Source organism: Schistocerca americana, chromosome 1, assembly GCF_021461395.2.
Source record: "Schistocerca americana isolate TAMUIC-IGC-003095 chromosome 1, iqSchAmer2.1, whole genome shotgun sequence".
Classification (NCBI taxonomy): Eukaryota; Metazoa; Arthropoda; class Insecta; order Orthoptera; family Acrididae; genus Schistocerca; species Schistocerca americana.
This window is the reverse complement of record NC_060119.1, coordinates 515530327-515551060: the sequence shown is the minus strand read 5'-3', so window position 1 is coordinate 515551060 and position 20734 is coordinate 515530327. Positions and strand designations below refer to the sequence as shown.

Genomic DNA, 20734 nt, shown 5'->3' with positions numbered 1-20734 from the left:
CCCTTGCAATGTGTTCACTACATTAGTTATAAGTACATTGAAGCGTCAGGCCACGTATCGCATACATATTTTTTGTGCATAAGTACACTAAGTTCAAAGCTCTGGATCCCACTAACAAATAATAAAATTGAGAAAAATTTCAAGGCTTCCCAAGAACATCATCTGAAGATCTCATATGATTTGCCATGAATAGAAATTATAGAAGTATTCATCGTTACAACTGGTACTTTTTGTACCCAAAAATCATGGTTTTTTGGATGTATCTTGATAATGGATACTGACTTTTGAAAATGGGGAAAATGGTGTTCCTAATAAATGTGTGAAGAATACACAGGTAAAATTTGCTATTGTTAGTTTATTGTGGCCCATTGTGCATAAAAAGGCTAAAAAATGTTTTTGCGGGTTTCTTGGGAACTGCCAATGAACAAATGATGCTTTTATAATCTGTCAAAGACACACACCACACCTAATGCTAAAGAATAAACTGATTTGCTCCATTTGCCTAGACTGGAGGACGTGTGAAATATTTAAATTTTGATCCCACACTGTACAATAGCTACAGTGTGGGCATTCTTCCTATCCGTACACAATTGGTCACTAGGCGAAGGGCTATCCAAAACGCTTTACTCCTTATCTTTATGATCAGTAGAACCCGAGATTTGAAACCCTAAAACATAGTATTTTTGTGCTTGGCTTTTTGGAACGTATTGGCATTGTGCACTGTTGTGCACAGTCCGATTACTGAGGGACATGGTCATCGATGCTTGTAAATGTAACCTCTAATGTGAGTGCAGTTTTTGTCAGTGTCTTTCATATTGTGTAGCTGTTATCTGATGGTTTAGATTTAAGAAACATTCATTTAGTTTTCAAATTATTTGTTATAGAATGGGTCATGCACATATTAATGCTGTTTGTACTCTCTCTTCATTGCAGACTTTACTCTACAGTAGTTACCTTGGAAGCGACTTTCTTTCCTCCTCTATTTTTAAGCTGTCTGAATTAAAAATAAAGAAACTTTCATTTTGCAACTTTTTTCCACAGGTTCAATTTCATATACATGTGAATTACCTTCACACTGGTATTAATGCTGTTGAAGATTTTTTACCATTGGAATTAAAATGGGGTCTCAGTCAGCTCCACGCAGCAGCAGAAGTGTATAAAGACAAAATAATCTGTGCTGTGTAGCTTTTCAGGTACAAAATTGTGAAAGTGGTGACAGTGGACAAGTGTTTGGTAAACATTAAATAAAGCAGTTTTACTGTGTTGCTTTCATCAGTGATAAAAGTAATTTATAGTGCTGCAGTTGGACTCGAGTGTAAAAATAACTGAAACTTATAATAGTCTGTGCACTTTCCCTTCTATGATACATAGTTTTACATTTATAGTGTGAATGGCTGTACCAAGAAAATATTTTAAGGCTCTTGAGATTGTCATTACTGTGACATTCAGATGACAAATCATGTATATTCCACCTTCCTTAAAAACTATATCTTTATTGTATTGTGTCTCTTGTATATGTGAAGTGATGAACTTGTGAGAAAGGAGGTTTTTTACACTCATTCAATAAAAGCTATTAAGTTAGAATCCGTAGGCAGAATTATTAACCCTAGATGACCGTCAGTGTGAAAAATGGCTGAATGAAGAAAGTGTTATGAAATTTATAGAAATTGATTAATGGTGAATCAGTCATTTGTCATATGAGATTGTATGATGTCAAGGTATTCTTTCTGTGCTAAGGCCCAAGTTGACAGAAAATAGTCAGTGTTGTGTTCCATTATGTGACGCTATTGTAAGTTATAAACATTGGGCTGATTCAGCAGTACTGCAAACTTTCATTTCATACACCTTTGGTGTGTCATGTTCCTATTTATGCGGAAAATAAATGTGATTTATAAGAAAAACTGCCTGATAATTTTTAGGGAGTAAAATTTAATATTTTGTAGAACCTATAATAAAAGTTAAAACTCTGAACGTCACAAGCTGAAGAATAATCTGCAGTTTTCAGCAGCTTTTAATCCTTGATAACCTAACCAACATTTACAGTCGTAATTCACGAGAGGAGTGTATTATTAAGCTTCCTCTCTTCATTGTGTTTTCTTTTAATTTTGTACAGTGTTTCTCTTTGCTCTCCACTATTGTCTCTCTCAAATAAATCAAACTGTGGAAAATACAGGGTGACAGAACAACAGTATTATGAAAAGGATAGACAGCTACTCACCTCATAAAGGTATTGAGTCACAGACAGGTCACCTGGTTTAGATTCATTAATGATATTTTTATGATCTGGGCTGAGAATGGGGACAGCCTATCAACATTCCTCCAGAACCTCAACCCCTTCTTGACTTGGTCCTTCACAACCCAACAAGCCACCTTTCTCAATGTAAACTTCCATCTCAAAGACGGCTACCTCTGTCCATATCAGACCTACCAATCACCAACACCACCTCCACTTCGGCAGTTGCTACACACTCCACACCGAGAACTCCTTTCCATACAGCCTAGCTGATTGTGTCCTTTACATCTGTAGTGACTAGCAGTTCCTCTCCAAATATACCTTGGGTCTCACTGAGGTCTTCACAGACCAACATTACCCTCCCAACCTTATACAGAAATCTGTAGTGACTAGTAGTCCCTCTCCAAATATACTGTGGGTCTCACTGAGGTCTTCACAGGCCAAAATTACCTTCCCAAACTTGTACAGAAACATATCTTCCATGTGTTCTCTCTCCATTCTCCTTCCACATTCACATCAACAAAGGCGCTCTCCCGTGGTGACTCAGTACCACCCAGTCAGAGCCGGAGCAACTGAATCATATTTTCCAGCAAGGTTTCGAATACTACTGCCACCCATCAAGCCTGCACAATATGTATGTCCATCCTACTCCACCTTGCTTCCAAACTCGCGGCTCGTATCTGTGTATTAGACCTTGATGCAAGACCTGTTCCAGACATCCCACCACCACCACCTAGTCACAGGCATCACCAATCCCATTAAAGACAGGGCTACTGGTAGAAACAGTCAAGAGACCTACAAACTGCTGCAACCACTGTGATGCTTTTTACATGGACATGACCACACCAACACACTTTCTGTCAACATGAATGGCTACTGACAAACTGAGCCAAGTGTCAGCTAGACCATCCAGTTGCTGAACATGCTCTCTAACATAACTTCAACTACTGCTTTACAGCGTGCACCATCTGGATCCTTCTTCCTAATAACAGCTTTCCTGAATTGTTGGGGTACGAACTCTCCCTTCAAAATGTTCCTGTAGTCCCCCTGGCCTCAACCTATGCTAGTCCGTGTCCTTCACCCACTTATCCCCTTCCCTGCTCCCACTCCAGCATTACACAGCATTGTATTCTGTTAACACATCTGCTAGTCTTTTTTTCTGTTCTCTCTCTCTCCACTCCTCACCCCTACTCACTTTCAAACTTCCCTGCTGCCCTAGCAGCCCTACTTTTTCCCCACCACATCCTTGCCTGCTTCCACAAGCAGCACTACTCTTTCCCACTGCTACCCTGCCATCCCTCCGTCCCCCAACCCACCCCAGCCTCCTCCTTACCCCCACCACCCGTATTGCTATTACCATCAGTCGCAGTTGCTCACGCCCCAGCCTTGGTGGCCAGAGACAGTGGTCGTGTGTGTGAATGTGTGTATGTTTCTACTTGAGAAGAATGCCTGTTGGTCAAAAGCTTAAATGTGTAATAGTCTTTTTATTGTTCCTGTCTGTGACTCAACCTCTCCTGTATATGATCGTTGGAGTCTCTCCTTTTTGTGATGTTGACTCAAACAAATGTTTCAGATGTCTTGGGTGTGTGTGCTGCTGCAACTGGGTTTGACTTCTACACCTACTAGAAACAAAAATTAGGAAGTGAATCACCTGTCTGCCTCCAGTTGATTTTCTCTCTCTCTCTCTCTCTCTCTCTCTCTCTCTCTCTCTCTCTCTCTCTCTCTCTCACACACACTAATTGTAGAAATATTAATAGTTTTCAAGCTACTGTTGTCTTTTAGGTTAAGCACCTATCTTACACAGTGGCTGGCACTTACCTGTGCCTATGGTAGAACTCTGATAGTGGGCTGTGGTTTACATTGTCTGCATAATAGTGTGTGAGAGAGAATTTTCTTAATTTATCTTGGAAGCTAGTAAAATAGGGGTGGAGGGGGGGGGGGGGGGGAGGGGAAGTATTGGGTGTTGTAGAATTATTAATTTGTGAATGTTTTTTAAGTCTCTAATGAAATTTAGTATTGCCATAAATGCTGACACTGTACTAACTTATTGACAGTCGCATAAAGAGAAGCAGAACATATCTAAACCTACTATCCTGTAACCAATAAATCTGTTTTATTAAAAAAAAGAAACAGGTTTTGATACCTGGATCAGTAATTAATAAATTTATAACACGCTGTTATTCTGAGCCCGTCATGACTTCATCAAAGTGAAAATAAATTATCAAAATATTTGGGAATATCAAAAAATATCTGATATTAAATAACGTTTCACCTATGTATCTAATGTGAAGAAACAATGTTACCCTGAAATTACAGAGGTCAGCTGTTTGAAATTCTGTCACTCTCTGCTCAAGCAGATCTACTCAGTGACTCTGGCTCTTTGAAATGGCATGAAGATTCCACTTGCAGATAAATTGTTCCATGACCAGCACTAGAAATAATTGTAAGTGGAGATTATTAATTTCATCTTAGGTAGTACTGATCAAGGACATTAAGTTATTGATATCTAGCTTTGGTTTGTTCCCTGCTGTAATATTCCCAGCAAGAAAATAAAACACACAGTGCAACACCAATCAGCAATTTATTTTTAAATCATACTATATCTTAAAGCAGTTGCCATATGTAAGTAATAGATCATTCCCCAGCAATCAAATTAAGTAAAGAGGCTAAACTAAAATAGCTCATAAACATAGATGCTGGCAAAGCCACAATATTCAGAGAATTTACAAAATGAAAAGTGAGACGTAATTTATCAAAGACACAAAGTAGGTGGGAAACTTAATTATTTCCTAGAAATATCCTTGGTACACTATGCTTCCAGTTTCCTGCATGATAGTTACGGCAATTGGAGGGAAGGTTGGCCAGTACTGGGATCACAATACTTTTGTCGCAGGAGGAGAGATGTTTATTTAATGGGGAGTGCTAGTTCAAATCGAGGCTTTGTGACATTGCAAGAACAGAACTTACGGAGTGAAAGGCAGTCGTGCATGCTTTGACAGTTCACAGAGGTTGCCAGACATTAAGGAGTGCAAGTAGGCTGATGGCTGGACAATGATGTGGAGGTTTCTCGAGGCCTGGGCATGCTTGCGTGCCTGAAGGGTGGAGATGACTCAGTTGCAACTAAGGCAAATGAAATGAAAAATGAGTATTATATTTTCAATGAAACTACATTGTAGACCCTACAAATGTGATACTGCAAAACCAAGTACATCAGAAAAATTGCTGCAATGGGACGACTTCGTTAAAATTTCAAGCACAATTCTAAGATAAACATTAACAGAGTTACAGTTATCTAATTATGATGGATTACAAAATTAATAACAATTGAACCACTAGAGTGATCTGATAATTTCAAGTGTCAATCGGAAAGCTATGTCAGTAAACACCACAAGAAGCAACTTTTGAGTCCTTTTGTATATATGAAAAGGATACTCTTCACATAGAGGTAAAACTGAGTGGCAGGCAGGCACATTGATAAGATGCAAGACTGCTGGACATAATTAGATATTGGTAATCCGCCCACACACCCAGTCATCTCTGGGTGCTGCATACATTCCCCATTTCTCTTCTCCCCTTTGACACTCCATCCCCCCTCCCATCTCACAGCTTCTTGATGCTGCACCTTGCAGTCCTCTCACTGTTCTTCCCCTACCACGCTCCTGCACACTGTCGCAGGCAGCACCGGCCTCTTCCCTCACGTCTACCACACCCCAACAAAGATCACAGCATACCTCAGATGCATTCTCTCTCAGGCCCTAATGCCTGGAGATGACAGACTGTGTGTGCGACTAACAGCTGTTCACTGCAGTGCACGGCTGTACCATAGGGTTAAGTCACGTGCATTCAGTAGTGTGTGACGTCACAGAAAATATTTGAGGGCAAGCTGTAAAATGTGTGGGATCTTTGGCCAGTTTGTAGTTATTGTGCTTTGGTTGGTCATTGATATGGAGTCTAGCAACAGAGCTGTGTTGTCGAGCAGCCACATTTCCTATTACTTATATTATTTTACTGTGTTGTGGGTTATTGGTGTTACACAATTTGACAAACTTGAACTTTGGTTATGTGCTTGCTGCGTGTTTTCATAGTCGTTATTCAGGATAAGGAACTTAAATTTACGACATGATTGATAGAGAGGAAACTGCAGTGGCTATTTGAAGCATTATTAGACTCGAAATGAAAGAAAAACTAAAAGGCAATTGTTACTCAACTCGCTGGTGACAGTAGCAGTGGTGAAAAATGTAAATCTTTGGTGTGCCCTAATGGTAAGTGAAAATTTGGACAAAAGACTGACCACTGAAAGCATAAACATTAGACTTTGACATGCATTTCATACTCAACTAGCAGATTTAAGATTTACTAAACCAATCAGGTCACTGAAAATGTCAGCTTTTCTGGTTATTTTCACATTTCAACTAAAGTACCAAAATCTTCTCAAGTGGTAGTGCTCTGCTCTCTAAGAGCTCTTTTTTAAGGTATATTTCCTGAGAGATCAAAGTATGAGATACTAACACATATTTATAAAAGTGGAGATAAGCAAATGGCTTTTAATTACAGACCCATCTCCATGATCTTGTTCTTTCAAATTTAACTAACTTTTTTGAGAGTGGCTTATAATGCAGCAATGAACCACCTTTATGACAGTAACACTGTAACACAAGCTCAGACTTACATAGAGATTGTAGTAATGCTTCATAGAACAGTATTTTATTCTTCCGAGAACTTTTCAGGGTTTAATGTTAATAAAATTGTTTCACTTTAACAAGAACTGCATAGATTGCACATTTGTTATCGTCTCAGAGGTGACTTATTTTGCTTCGCATTTGTTCTTAAAACGTATGAATTACCACCACTATTCTTTTGTACGTTGTTAAGAATGGTTTTCTCAGAATAGCTGTTGTAAGAATGTTGTTATATTTGTTCTGAGATAAGAATTAACATTTTAATTTAAGGGGTGTCATTAATTTGTAGCTTTTGTATTCTGTAGTCAACTGTGTCACTTGGACTAAATATTTTCATTGGATTCAAAATGTGTTTTAGCAGACACTGTAATTTAGTTAAGAAGCTATTTGGTTTTTGTGAACAAATCATCTTTGATAATTTGCCACAGGAGTACCAATTTAAAATTGTTCATTAAATTTGCTACCTATTAGATAAGTGTATTCTGAAATACAGCCGGCCAGAGTGACCGAGCAGTTCTAGGCGCTTCAGTCTGGAACCGCGCGACAGCTACGGTCGCAGGTTCGAATCCTGCCTCGGGCACGGATGTCTGTGATGTCCTTACGTTAGTTAGGTTTAAGTAGTTCTAAGTTGTAGGGGACTGACGACCTCAGATGTTAAGTCCCATAGTGCTCAGAGCCATTTGAACCATCTGAAATACAAAGCTCGATTACTGTTCCATGAGGTAAGTTTTTCACACACAACATCAAGCTGGCTCAGCTACTGGCTAACTTCATAGCACCTATTAGTGATCTTCCAGAGGTAAGCTAAACTGATTTTATTCACACAGCAGGTAAAATTATAACGTATACTGCTCGTTCTGGTGCAAACTGATTATTTCCTCGCCTCTTTTCTTTGCCATGCCAGAAATAATATCACTAAGTCTCTCTTCAGAGAAACCCCTAAACGATCTCTCACAAACTTGATATAGATACAGTCAGCAACATCAAAAAAATACCATGTTAAAATCTGAGATCTTAATCTGACAAAGACTCATATTGCATAAATTTAAACAAGTGAAAAAAGAATTAGCTACCAGAAGTAGAAACCCATATCACATACTTGGCGAGACTCCATTGTGCAAAGTTAATTATGCATTCAGGTGGACAGTAAACTGAGGTTGCACCAGCACAGTTCCACTTTCTTTGCTCCCACAAATCTCTCTCATTGCACGGACCTCAAGACAAGTTTGGTACTTAGCAGTTACTTCACTTATTTCCTGATAGTATTTGGGGTTAATAGTGTGAGTGAATTTAAGATGAGCTGTGTATGACAACCTATCAGAATGTTTGGACTCTAGGATGTTCATTTGACTTCATTGTGATTTTGATATTAAACAGATTTTTATTTTGCCAGTATATAGAAAGTTGATAGCTTTGCGTAAAGTTACATAATTGATTTGTTTAAAACATTAGATAGCAGCAGCTGAGTAGTTTAAGAGGCGGAATAGTGGCTTTTTCAAATAATTGTTGTTATCCTATTATAAGTACTTATATACAAAACAAGAAGTGAGATCCATGGTGATCAATGTTAGAAGCTTAGCATTATTGTAGTCATAAAATGTTGTTAGCATTGCAGCAGTAACCCCTTAAGTCAGCATTTTTAGTGGGTGTGCAGGTGAGGTGGTGACACTTCTGGTGTAGGAGACGGAGCTCAGGAACTGGTGTGGATGGCTATCATACGCCCTGTGGCATCAGTGAAGCAGCAGTATCTGGAATGACATTTGTTTACTGCATAAAGTGTATGGTTATGCAGGGTGAGTCAGTATTGTCTGATGGTCTTTGAATTTATAATACATAGTGACATTTTAATTTATTGCAACTTATTTTATTTCAAAAGATACGCATTGAATAACAATTAATATCTTGTATGTTAATTTTGACAAATTAATGTTTTGTGAAAGATGATATCCTGTGGCCCTCTTTTCCGGCACACTCATCGACCCTCTGCACTAAGTTTGTCATCATTCTACCAAACATGTTATGGGTTATAGTATGAATCTCTCTCTCAGTGGTATCCTTTAATTGCAATGTAGTATGTTGCTTACTGATGTACACTTCGTTTGCGAGGAAGCCACACAAGAAAACGTCGCATAGAATAAGGTCTGGAGAGTGTGGCAGCCAGTCAACATCTCCTCTATTGGAAATCACTTACCCAGAAAATAACTCCTTGCTTCAGACATTCATACATTGGAAGTATGAGCTGTCACACCACCTTGCTAAAACCAAAATTTTGAAGATTTATACCGTGGTGACAAAGCTTCAGGATGAGAAATTCATGCAACATGCTCAGCAAGTTCACAGTGTCCCATTTTCTTCGAAGAAATAGGCCCCTGTGACACCAAATTTCTCTAATCTAGCCCACACTGTAACCCTGTCACAATGCAGTAGGCACTGGTGCAGTTGCTGAGGTTTGTTTGGAGACCGATAACAACAGCTTTGTTTATTAACGCTACTGTTTAAATGAAAATGAGCCTCGTCTGACATTAAGATCTTAATTCCAGATTCTTCCTCCAACACGTTTCATTACTTCGGCAAAACATCTTCTCGCATAAACTTGAGGCTTCAACTCCTGATCAATTGTAGTTTTGTACAGATTAAAATTTAGACAGTGTAAAATGTGGCAAACAGATGAATTTGATAACCCAAGAGACTGTCCTGTTGGCCAGTAGATTGATGGGGGCTCTGTTGTATTTCATGATGCACGACATCAAAGTTTTCACGTGATATGACAGTCTTTATACTGGTTACTGGTTTTTTCTTCAATGCAGAACCTGTCTCATGAAAATTTTGTAACCCATGGCAGAATGGTATTGTGGGTTGGAATTGCACCATTATGTGGAATGTTAAATTGGAGACATAACTTCCTCTGAACGGTGGTCATAGATTCTGCATTTTTAAAGAACATCTTTATGACAAATGCACAAAGTCGTGCAGTCCATTTCTCCATTGTAACTAAACTACTGGTGGAAGTGAAAACAACGAGTCCATGCACGCCCCTCCATTACTCAAACTGATCAGTCACTACTCGAGTCAAAAAGTCGGGTAATGCTGACGCACCCTGTAAGTGTCTTTAGAGCAGCAGTAGATGACTGGCTGGAGAAGGATACATGCCATGAAAGAGTGCTGATGCCCTGTCAGCGATTCAAGAAGTAACGTCCATAGTAGGGTGCCACAGCTGCGTGCTGTGCTGGTGGCGATGGCAAGTAAGGAAGGCGCTGCTTGCTCAGACATCTGAATGTCACAGACAGCAGGTGTGAAGGTGGAAAACATCATCTTCAATCACGGTGGTGGCAGGCAGCCTGCAGTGGCCAAGTGCCATGACAACCAACTGGCTGTTGTGTCAGAGGTGAATCTTCCGTCAGCAGCAGCCAGTACATCATGATTTGCCAGTCAAGTTATTCTGTAACAAGCAAAGCTGTCATTCTACTGCAATCAGAGATAAAGACGACTTGATCGTGCACTGAAACTGAGACTTCAGAAGTGGTTGTATGTAAAGTGGGACATAAAGTCTTCATGGCCAATGATGCCTCAATATCTGGATGTATCACCGGACTTGCCCCACCGTTGTAATCGGTCAACAGGATATGTGGTTGCTTGAAGAACAACACTTTAGAATTCAGTGGCTGGTTGTGGACTGCACCTCCTACTACTAATTTGATGAGGAGCTGTAGCATCGAGAGTATGATTACTCTTTGAAGTGTCCATGCTGTTATGCCACCTGAGGGAAAAGGACTTCCATCATTCATCCCTCCAGAAAAGTGTACCTACACAATAATACAAATGAATTATTTTCACGAATGGCATGCTAACTCTAAAGCCCGGTCCACACACAATGATCTGTCTGCGCAGACATCGGCACAGATGTCTGTACATGCAAAAGATCGCTGCAAATGTGGTGTGTTCACATGACACAAACCCCAATCTACTACTCGCCCGCCATCTGTCGGTGTAGAAAAGAAATACCAGTGGCAAGCGGCTACGCTCTCCGTAAACGTCAAAAATTTAATTCAGTTATTTTGAAATATAGAAATGGAGGAAGTTTTGTTGTGGTCTGTGTTCGCAACTTGTGTTGCAAAAAACATTCAGACCAACCGCAGGAAACAGAGAAAGCGGTAAAAATGGTGTAGACAGTGGCTGCTAAAGCGAAAGCAGTTTTCTCAAGTAAATTTACTGCGATAGTTGCAGGGCGAACCTAACGACTGTCGAAATTATTTGCGGATGGATGTCGAAACTTATAATTATCTCTTAAAGCTTGTAACCCCTCATATTATGAGAAAAAATACTTCATGAGAATGGCAATTTCTCCTCATGAACGGCTGGCAGTAACGTTAAGATTTCTAGCAACAGGAAGGAGCTACAAGGATTTGGAATTTTCAACTGCAATATCAAAACAAGCGTTGAGTGAAATAATACCCAACACATGTTAAGCTATTTACGCTGTCCTGTAGGATGAGTTCATGAAGGCAAGTCAAGTAAATTAAGTCTGCCAAGTTACAGATAATATTTTTGATGTTGTAGACGTGTTTGAAACACAGTAGGCCTATATTATTAGAGATTATATACCTACATGACCAATGAGCTATGGTTTACTTTGTTTCTGAGTAGGCATTTTCAGTTCGCTACTGTGTAGAAGCAACCTGTTACAAACTTTTGTTACAGGATGCAAAACTCCACTCTGAATTCTAGACAGAGTTCGCAACGAATTTTTTTATTACTGTTTCTCTGTTTGCCGAGGCGTCAACTGCCGGCAATTTTTCAATTACAGCATTGTATGCTGCTGTCTTTTTGTCTCTGTCACTATATTCTTTACTTTTAATCTTCCACAAACATGGGTGGTTTATATATATTTCAATGAATTCACTTACAAACTCTAGAGAACACTGACGAGTATCAGCCATTTTAATGCTCTGTGCGCACAAATACAAACACTAGACTGAGCAAACAGCTGTTTCGTGCCAGATTTGCGGCGATCTGCTGTCCACACGCTCCAACTTGTCTGTGCAGATGTGGTTTGAACCCACAGATTTGAGAGGTTTCGCTCAAACCTCCAACTCCAACTTCCAGGTTTGCACACACCTCAGGTTGGTGCAAAACTCCTGTACACACGCAACGATCTGTCTGCGCAGATGTGATGTGCGCAGACAGATCGTTGCGTGTGGACGGGCCTTAACCCTTAGTACACATGTAATAGTACAAAATAATAATAAAAAATTAAGAAATATACACTGCAATAATATGTAATTATGTACAACTTGTTCTGTGACATCAGTGCATAGAGTGCCTTGCACTCAGCACAAGCGCTTGGTGGCATATTCCTCCTAACCTTCTTTAGTTTACTGTTCTGCGGTGACATTGGTACCGTATTTTGTGGTAAGGCATCAACTGCACCAGTGAATGATTTACTCTTCTAATACGAACAACAGAAGTTTAAGTTAGTAACTGGATTTTAAAATTAACCTTGCAGCTCATTTCTTTAACTTGATACGTGTTTTGTTAGAAATTTCTTCTTTTTCCCTTTCAGTGTATAAGAATTATTAACAAACGCCCACTGGCTGACTCTTAAATGTGGAATCTGACTCTCACGCTGTCCCATACATTCTTGCATTTCTAAAGCTTCCTTATTTGCTCGCCTGACTATGTGCCAAACTTTATGTATCCTTTTCACAAACTCTCTTGCTGACTCAATATCGGAAAGAAACTTAGGTTGTAACACTTTCAAAGGCGATGTCATTTTCTTTCTGTAGACCACCTCACAATGTAAGTGATGAGTACTAGTATGGAGCTTGGAGTTTACATGCTGACCACAAATTGGAGATTTGTCCTCCAATCTCTGTGTTGGCTGTTAACATAAATCATCATCTTCGAAACCACCCTTTAAACATGTTCCGTTCGCCTTTTTCCTCGCAGATGGAATGACTTGTCTGTAACTTGCAGACACAAAGTACATGGTACAGGTGTTTCATCAGATCAGACAAGAAATTCATATCTTGATCAGTCAGTAAAGTTTCTAGTACACAAACTGAAGAATTCAGTTATTCACTAATGCGAAGGAAACCGTAGGAGCCTGCTAGTTAGGAATTGCTGTCATACATATAAATTGTGAAAAATAATAAGTGACTGTTAACATTTATTTATTATTAGCTGGGATTCTGTTAAACGGACCTAAAATATCGAGCCCTATTACTTGAAAAGGCTTGGATTACTCTGGCAACTTTTGAAGAGGAATGCTTTCATGGCTAAGACCAGCCATGGTATGCAGTTTTGTGCATGCTGATCCACATCACATTTTCTCGTCAGCCGCCAGTCTATTTCAGTTACCCTTCCGTCCGTCACTCTTTGACCACCGTGACCTGACAACACTTGGGTCATATGCCTTTAGTGATACTATGTTCCTCAGCAACAATGGAACCTCTATGCTCTGTCTGCATTTTGTTGATATGTATAGTAAACCCTCATGCATTATGAACTGTGGCTGTGACCCAAATTCCTGACAGTCTATGTCAGCTGATTGTGCGCTCTGCCAGTAACTCTCACTTTTCCCAAGTGCCGGTAGCAATGCTACCTTGCAGCTCAAGAGTATCCTCATATGTGTGTTTTTTCCTCAGGTTTCTTTGTAGTCACACACATTCAACTTAAGAGCCTGCCTAGCCAACCAGCTATTTCAGTGAGGCATGATCTGCTACAACTTTGAACTTCTGCCCATATAGCTAACATTGAAAGTGCCTGATTCCATAGATCACTGCTAAAATTTCCTTCTGGTGTTAGAGTAATTGCATTCCGCTCTGTTCTGCATGATTCTGGGTGTTGAAGGTACTGGTCTATAAGAGCAGAGAATCTCTCACTGGGAGTGTAGTAACCAGCCACATCGTAGGTGGTTGGGTTTGTGGACTTCAGGAAGGATGTAGAAGGTAGAAGTGTGGGAGTGGTAGGATTGAGCAGAGCGGTTCTTTCTGCGGATGTAAGGTTAGTTTGCTTGTTGAGTGTTATGGGGAATGATGGTGAGGCAAGCAGAAAAGAGAAATATGACTTGACTCCCGAATGTGGTCCTTATGGCAGTTGCGGAAAACACCATCTCACCTCTCTCATGCTCCAGGTAGTAAGAGAAGAAATCGATATGTTATAGCAGCCAGAAATGTCAGACCAAGTAAGCAAGAGAGAGTGGCCAGAAATGTTGACCCCATACATCGGAACATAACAGAGAATGTCGGGGAAGAGGTATATTGATATTTACACCAGTCTCAACCTGCAGCTCAATGTGCCAGGAAAAATGGACGTGGCGAACTCAGACTTATGCTGCAGTCATCAAACGACAACTCTGCATCCGACCAGCACAGGTACAACCAATTCCTCTGCCAGATATAAATGCCCCACACAAGAACAGACATTTGGAAGACAGAGGAAAACACACTATTCTGTTTCCAGTGTGGACACTTGGGCATACATGCTACTGCAAAGAAAGAAGACAATTATTTGAAGATCATTACACCACAAGAGATCAACCTTTAGAGCAGTCCTATTTGTGCTAGTTGACTGCAGATGATTATAGTCAAACTGTGGGACAAAGCCCATCATATTACCCTGGACAAGATCACCCGCCCCCCCCCCCCCCCAACCACACACAAAAAAAAAGAAAGAAAAAATAGCCTTTGAATTCAGGAAAACTAAGGAAGGTGAACAACCTGAAGAGATGTCACAGATGAAAATTCTCCATGAACAACAGTAACCATGATTTCAGGAAATCTCATAGACAATATTTTTGGTAATGTCAAATGCTTATCACTGCACACACAGGAAGACTATGTTCTTTCACATGAAAGCATTTGTCGTGAAGATCATGGACGGAAAATACTACCACCCAAGAACAACACACATTGCGTAAGTAACTATCACAGCCTTTCAAATTTTTTGTTTTAGCAGAATGTAGTCATAATATTGTTCTTGGACAGGATTCTTGCAAGTATCACAAGCAGTCATAGATTATGGAAGATCAGAGCTCCAGACTGATGAAGCTATACCACCAAGCACACATAGCAAAGATTGCTCTGGATGGTCATTTGCTGCTGAAGATTTTGTTATCCAGCTATTATCAATGAGATTAGTGCCAGTCAGCAATCTAGAGGCTCAGTTAAACTATGGAGCTTTGATTGACCGCTAAAACCTGCTCAGGCTCACAAAAGAAATCTAGATGTCAGCAGCAATCATAAACAAAACTTACCGAGCGGGGTGGCGCAGTGGTTAGACACTGGACTCGCATTCGGGAGGACGACGGTTCAATCCCGTGTCCGGCCATCCTGATTTAGGTTTTCCGTGATTTCCCTAAATCACTCCAGGCAAATGCCGGGATGGTTCCTCTGAAAGGGCACGGCCAACGTCCTTCCCAATCCTTCCCTAATCCGATGAGACCGATGACCACGCTGTCTGGTCTCCTTCCCCAAACCAACCAACCAATAAACAAAACTTGTGGTCAAATAGAACTTTGGATTACTAATTGTCACAAGCATTTGTAGAGATATGTGCATAGGAGCAGCTATATCAGCCCAGGAAGGGCAAGCTTAATTACATTGATGAGGATAATGCTCCACTATCATTAGAGGCAATGCAGGGGAGAGGGAGCTACTATTGAACTGCTGGATCTGGCCTGACTGAGGATTGTTAGCCATTCGTCGGCAATTTTCAGATGCTTTTTAAAATCCGTTTTAGAGAAAAAGACAGATGAAGTTACAAATTTTAAAACAGTATCAACACAGGGAGTCATCCACCAATTGGCCAGCACTCGTGTAGGAAATTGCCACTGAACGACATATAATTTAGGATAAAGAGGAGTAGATACTGTAGGATGACATCACTGATCTTCCAGAGACTCCTTGGTCCTCTCCTGTAGTCCTTGTAAAGGAGGAGGAGGATGGCACATGGCATTTCTGCATTGGCACACTATGACTGAACAAAATTACAAAGAATGATGTCTATCCATTATCGTGCATTTATGGTACCTTAGGCTGCTTGAAAGAAGCAAAGTAATTCTCAACTACGGACATGCAGACAGGCTACTGGCCAATCAACATTGATAAGCCTGAACAGAAAAAGACTACTTTCATAACTCTTGATGTTCTCTGTGTGTAAACCTGTGCCTTTTGGGCTATGAAATGCTCCAGTCACTTCAAACATATGACTGGCAACCTGCTTTGGCACCTTAAATGGATGACATGCAATTTTAAAAGAAATTTGAAAAACAGACTGACAACCTTGCTGTATTGTATTCAGACCGCAGGCCTCAGCCTGAATTTAAAAAAGTGCCTCTTCACTACTCAGGAAATAAAAATCTTGGGTCATCTAGTTAACGGCCATGGAGTCCATCCCTCTTCAGAGAAAATAAGAGCAATCACAGAGTTTCTGACTGCTCGGTACATTTGAGGTGTGATAAATTTTCTAAGAATGTGCTTGTACTACTGGCAATTTATCAAGGACTTCCATACCAAGGCATGTTCCTCGCAAGAAGTACTGCAGGGAGATGTCAATTTTTTATGGAATGAGACACAAGAATGATCTTTCCCTGTTCTTAAGGAGTTGCTAACATCATCTCTTGCCCTAACAGAGTCTAACGATACTGTTGAGACAGAAGTTCATACTGTTGCTAGTGATTCTGGGACAGGTATAGTTCTAGTGCCTCCAGAGTACTCTCCAGGTCTGAAACGAACTACTCTACAACTGGGAAGCAGTGCTTTGCAGTTCTTTGGGCGATCAAGTTCCGGTTGTATTTATTTGGCAAACTGGTCACCATTGTGATGGACCACCATTCTGTACACTGGCATTCCTGAAGTAGGTCAACTGGATAGATAAGTGCAAGTTTCATCAGTATGACATGAGAATGGCATACAAAAATACAGAAACGCCAACTCCCTTCCAAGGAATCTTTAGGCAGGAGACAGCAGTATCAACAAAATTTCAGTCATCGCTGCATTTAATGACGTTACTACTGAGCAGAGGGGAGATCTAGCATTGCTGAAAACAGACGCCTTGAAGGAGAAAGTACTGACCAAAGGAGGATTCCAATTAATAAATGGAAGATGCTATAAAAGAAACTACTATCCAACAGGGAGAAAATCATGGATTGCCCCAGCTCATCTATAACCAGCTACCCTGAACTTTTTCAAAAACACTCCCAACATCTGGGATTCTTGAAGACTCAAGATAAAATCATACGTAGGTGTCACTAGTCAGAGCTAAATCAATCTGTTACACTATATGTGAGCCACTTTAAGGAGTAGCAGTGACAGAAACATGTGCCATAATTACCTTCAAGCATCTGCTGCCAATCCCATCTGCAGCAGCACCATTCCATCAAACTTGGGTAGAACTCCTGGTGAGCAACAAATGGGAATAATTGATAATAAATAATCTGAACTGACTACCTCACACTGTCACTGAAGCATATTTTGAAGCACAGAGCACCCACCTCCGATTGTGGAAAAGTTTTGCAGTCGAGACTAGTATCAGAGGTAGTTTCACATTATGACATCACCCACAGGATGACTACTGCCTACCATCCACAGATGAACGACCTCTCAGAATGCTTTAGTAAGACATTGACAGATATTATCTTGATGTAGATTGATGTCAAATAGATTGGGATACAATGTTGCCCATCATGGCATTCACATGTAACACAGTGAAGCAAGACACTGTAAGTTCTACAGCATTCTCCGTGTTCGGCAGTCACGAGGCCGAAATAACAATAAATACACTGACCCAGCTTCAGCTGGATGGTACATCACAGGATGACTATTTGAAACACCTTGTCACCAGAACCAAAGAAGGAAGACAGCTGGACCACATATGGTCCCTGGATGCTCGGGAGAATGACTGAGTGCAGAGTGCATTATAACATTGAGCACCAACGAATAAAATACCACCTAGGATTGAGTTTGGATTTTTACACCTTGATGGAAAGGAGGACTATCACAAAAGTTACTAAAGCACTACTTTGGCCCATACTGTATCCTTTGTCATTTCTCAGATGTCACATATGAAGTTGAGGTTACGACCCTTCATCAAGAAGACAAAGTGCAGACGTGTCATCTATGCCCTATGTCCTCTGTATGAAGCCCTGCTCTAGTTCTGTGATTCAGATGGGGGCTTATTGTTCAAGGAAACTGAAGACTCGCTCAACAACTGGGCTATTTATGATGCTCATCATAGTGAAGGGGATGTACACAGCCAGGACATGAGGAGATACCAGCATTGCCAAAAAAAGGACCACGGACCCATTTCTGTTCTGTGGAATTTTATCAAATATGAAAATGAAATCTGGAGAAGAGGTTTAACCCGCACAAATATGTGTAACTTATGTACCAGCTTCTTATGAAATTCAGGAAACATTACATAGCACACTTTTCTACATCTTTATAGTTACTTGAAATACTGCAAGAAAGATTTAGTTCACTAAGAACAGAGGAAGGGCTGCAGGTGTACGAGGGTTGGAACTTAAATAGTGGCAACTATTTATTCACAACCGATACAAAAGAGTTACACATTTGCATCTGTTACTGTCCCTCAAAGTAGTCACCAGTGTTGTGTAGAACCTGTTGCCAGCATTGTGGAAGGTGTAGTATACAGTTAACAGAGCCTGTTCTGTTGATGGAGCGGTCTATTGCCTGTCAAATCACAGGAACAGTTCTGAAGCGAATGCCGCGAAGTGGTTCTTTCATCTTTGGAATCAAATCAGTCACAAGGACTTAAGTCTGGGGAGTATGGTGGATGGTACAGTACTTGCCAGTCCCATTGACCAACAGAGCAGCCACAGCTTGCACTGTATGCACCCGCGCATTGTCATGCAAAATGGTGGGTGGGTTACGCAGAAACTGTTGCTGCTTCTTTCGCAAAGCTGGTCGCAGGTGGTGCTCCAAAAATGAACATTAATACTGTGCATTGACAGTACCAAGAGCAGCATTGTGAGGCTGTGGGGAAAGGGGAGGGGGAGCAGAAAAGAAGAGGAGCAGGGAATGGAAAAGATTGGTGGGTGCATTGACAAGAGGCAGCACCCAAAGAGGGTGAGGGGTCATGAATAGGGAGGAGGTTGTAGGACAGAGGGAGCGGAAACTGTTGGATGGAGGGTGTAATGACATTAGATTTCTGTAGATTGAGCCAGTATAATCTCAGGAAAGTAGAATGTTTTGTAAGGATAACTCCCATCTCTGCAGTTCAGAAAAGCTGATGGTGGAAGGGAGGATCTGGATAACTTGGTTTGAAAAGCAGCCATTAAAATCAAGCACATTATATTCAGCTTAATGTTGTGCTATAGGATCATCTACTTTGCTCTTGGTCACAGGTGTCTTATCCCTGTGGAAGACCCAGGTGCAAGACCTGTCCAATCCATCTGCCCAGCACTTCCTATTCCAGTGATGTCACAGGCTTATCCTACCCCATCAGAGGCCGAGATGCGTGTGAAAGCAGCCATTTCATGTACCAGCTCTGCTCAGATCATTGCACTGCCTTGTATATTGGTATGTTTACGAACCAGCTATCCGCCAGAATGAACGGCCACTGCCAAACTGTGGTCAAAAACAAAGTAAACCATCCTGTGGCACAACAAGTAGCTGAGCATAACATGCTTGACTTCAGTGCCTAAGTCACAGCCCAGGCCACCTTGATTCTTACCTCCACCACCAGCTTTTCTGAACTTTGCAAATGGGAGTTACGCTTACAACACCTTTTCCTTTCCCAAAATTATCCCTGTCTCTTTGTACAGTGACTTACTGTTCCCACACCCTTCACCGAAAAGTTTCCACTCCCTCTGTCCTTTCACCTTTCCCTCTCCATGTCCCCTAACCCTCACTGTGTGCTACCCTCCGCCGTCACACCGACACGTATTTCCCCTACCCTGCTCCTCTTCTTTTCCTCTCCCCATTCCTTCCAACCCCCTCCCAATCCCCCCCCCCCCTCCCTTCCTTCCCCAAAGCCTCCTGATGATGCACATGGCAGTCTTTGAGTGACTGTCTAGACTCCCAATCTTTGCCTCTTCCAGACGCTACTTACATTCAACATGACAGTTGCAGTCTGGTCTAAGCTGCTGGAGCTGGGTGTCATATATGCGTGAGGTGTGCTTGCATGTATGAATGGCTGTGTGTGCTTTTCTTTTCTGAAGAAGGCTTTGGCTGAAAGTTAAATGTGTAACATTCTTTTCATTGTGCCTATCTGCAGCTCATTGTGTCGTTCCTATGGTGAGTGCCAATATATCCTTTTCCTTATATAGTTGATATTTCAACCTGGAGTTTCCATTGTAGGATTACTAGTTTGATGCAAGTGACATACTACTGTAACAACAGACGGGATGTATAAGTATAACCATATTTTAGCTTACACTTTTGTCTGTAAATTAAGAGATATTTGTGACCCACAGTACAGAGTAACACATTTCAATAATGTGTGCTCTAAAAGCTGTCCTGGACACAGGTATAAGGTATGGTAAGAGATTTTCTTGAGATACATTTGGGAAGAGTAGAGCAGGTGATTACCAAAGACAATATTCATATTAATCGTACATGTTCTCAATTTTTCACATCAGTGTCTACAGACTATGGTCATCATATGCCCTCAACTACCCACTTGACATTACTGAAATCAAAGGCTCCTCATTGGTTCCCATAAAACTAGTCTTTCAATCTCTGCTTATGGTCTCTGGAGCAGTGTCACCTGACATTTGGAAAAAGTTGATCTACACAGCAGTAGTGAAAGTATTCACATGCACGTCATCGCACATGCTCCTTCAAATGAAACGAGTAGGGTC

General features: G+C 40.9%; 1 protein-coding gene across 2 annotated transcripts in view; it reads left to right on the top strand.

Annotated features, from left to right (window-relative positions):
- LOC124605168 (cleavage and polyadenylation specificity factor subunit 5) overlaps positions 1-1901 on the top strand; it is a 111399-nt gene extending 109498 nt beyond the window's left edge. For both annotated transcript variants that reach the window (XM_047136677.1, XM_047136686.1), the window contains exon 6: positions 1042-1901. In XM_047136677.1, the coding sequence (XP_046992633.1) occupies positions 1042-1063 (22 nt within the window). In that variant the 3' untranslated portion in view covers positions 1064-1901. The remainder of the gene's footprint in view (positions 1-1041) is intronic.
- Positions 1902-20734: the final 18833 nt, after the last annotated feature.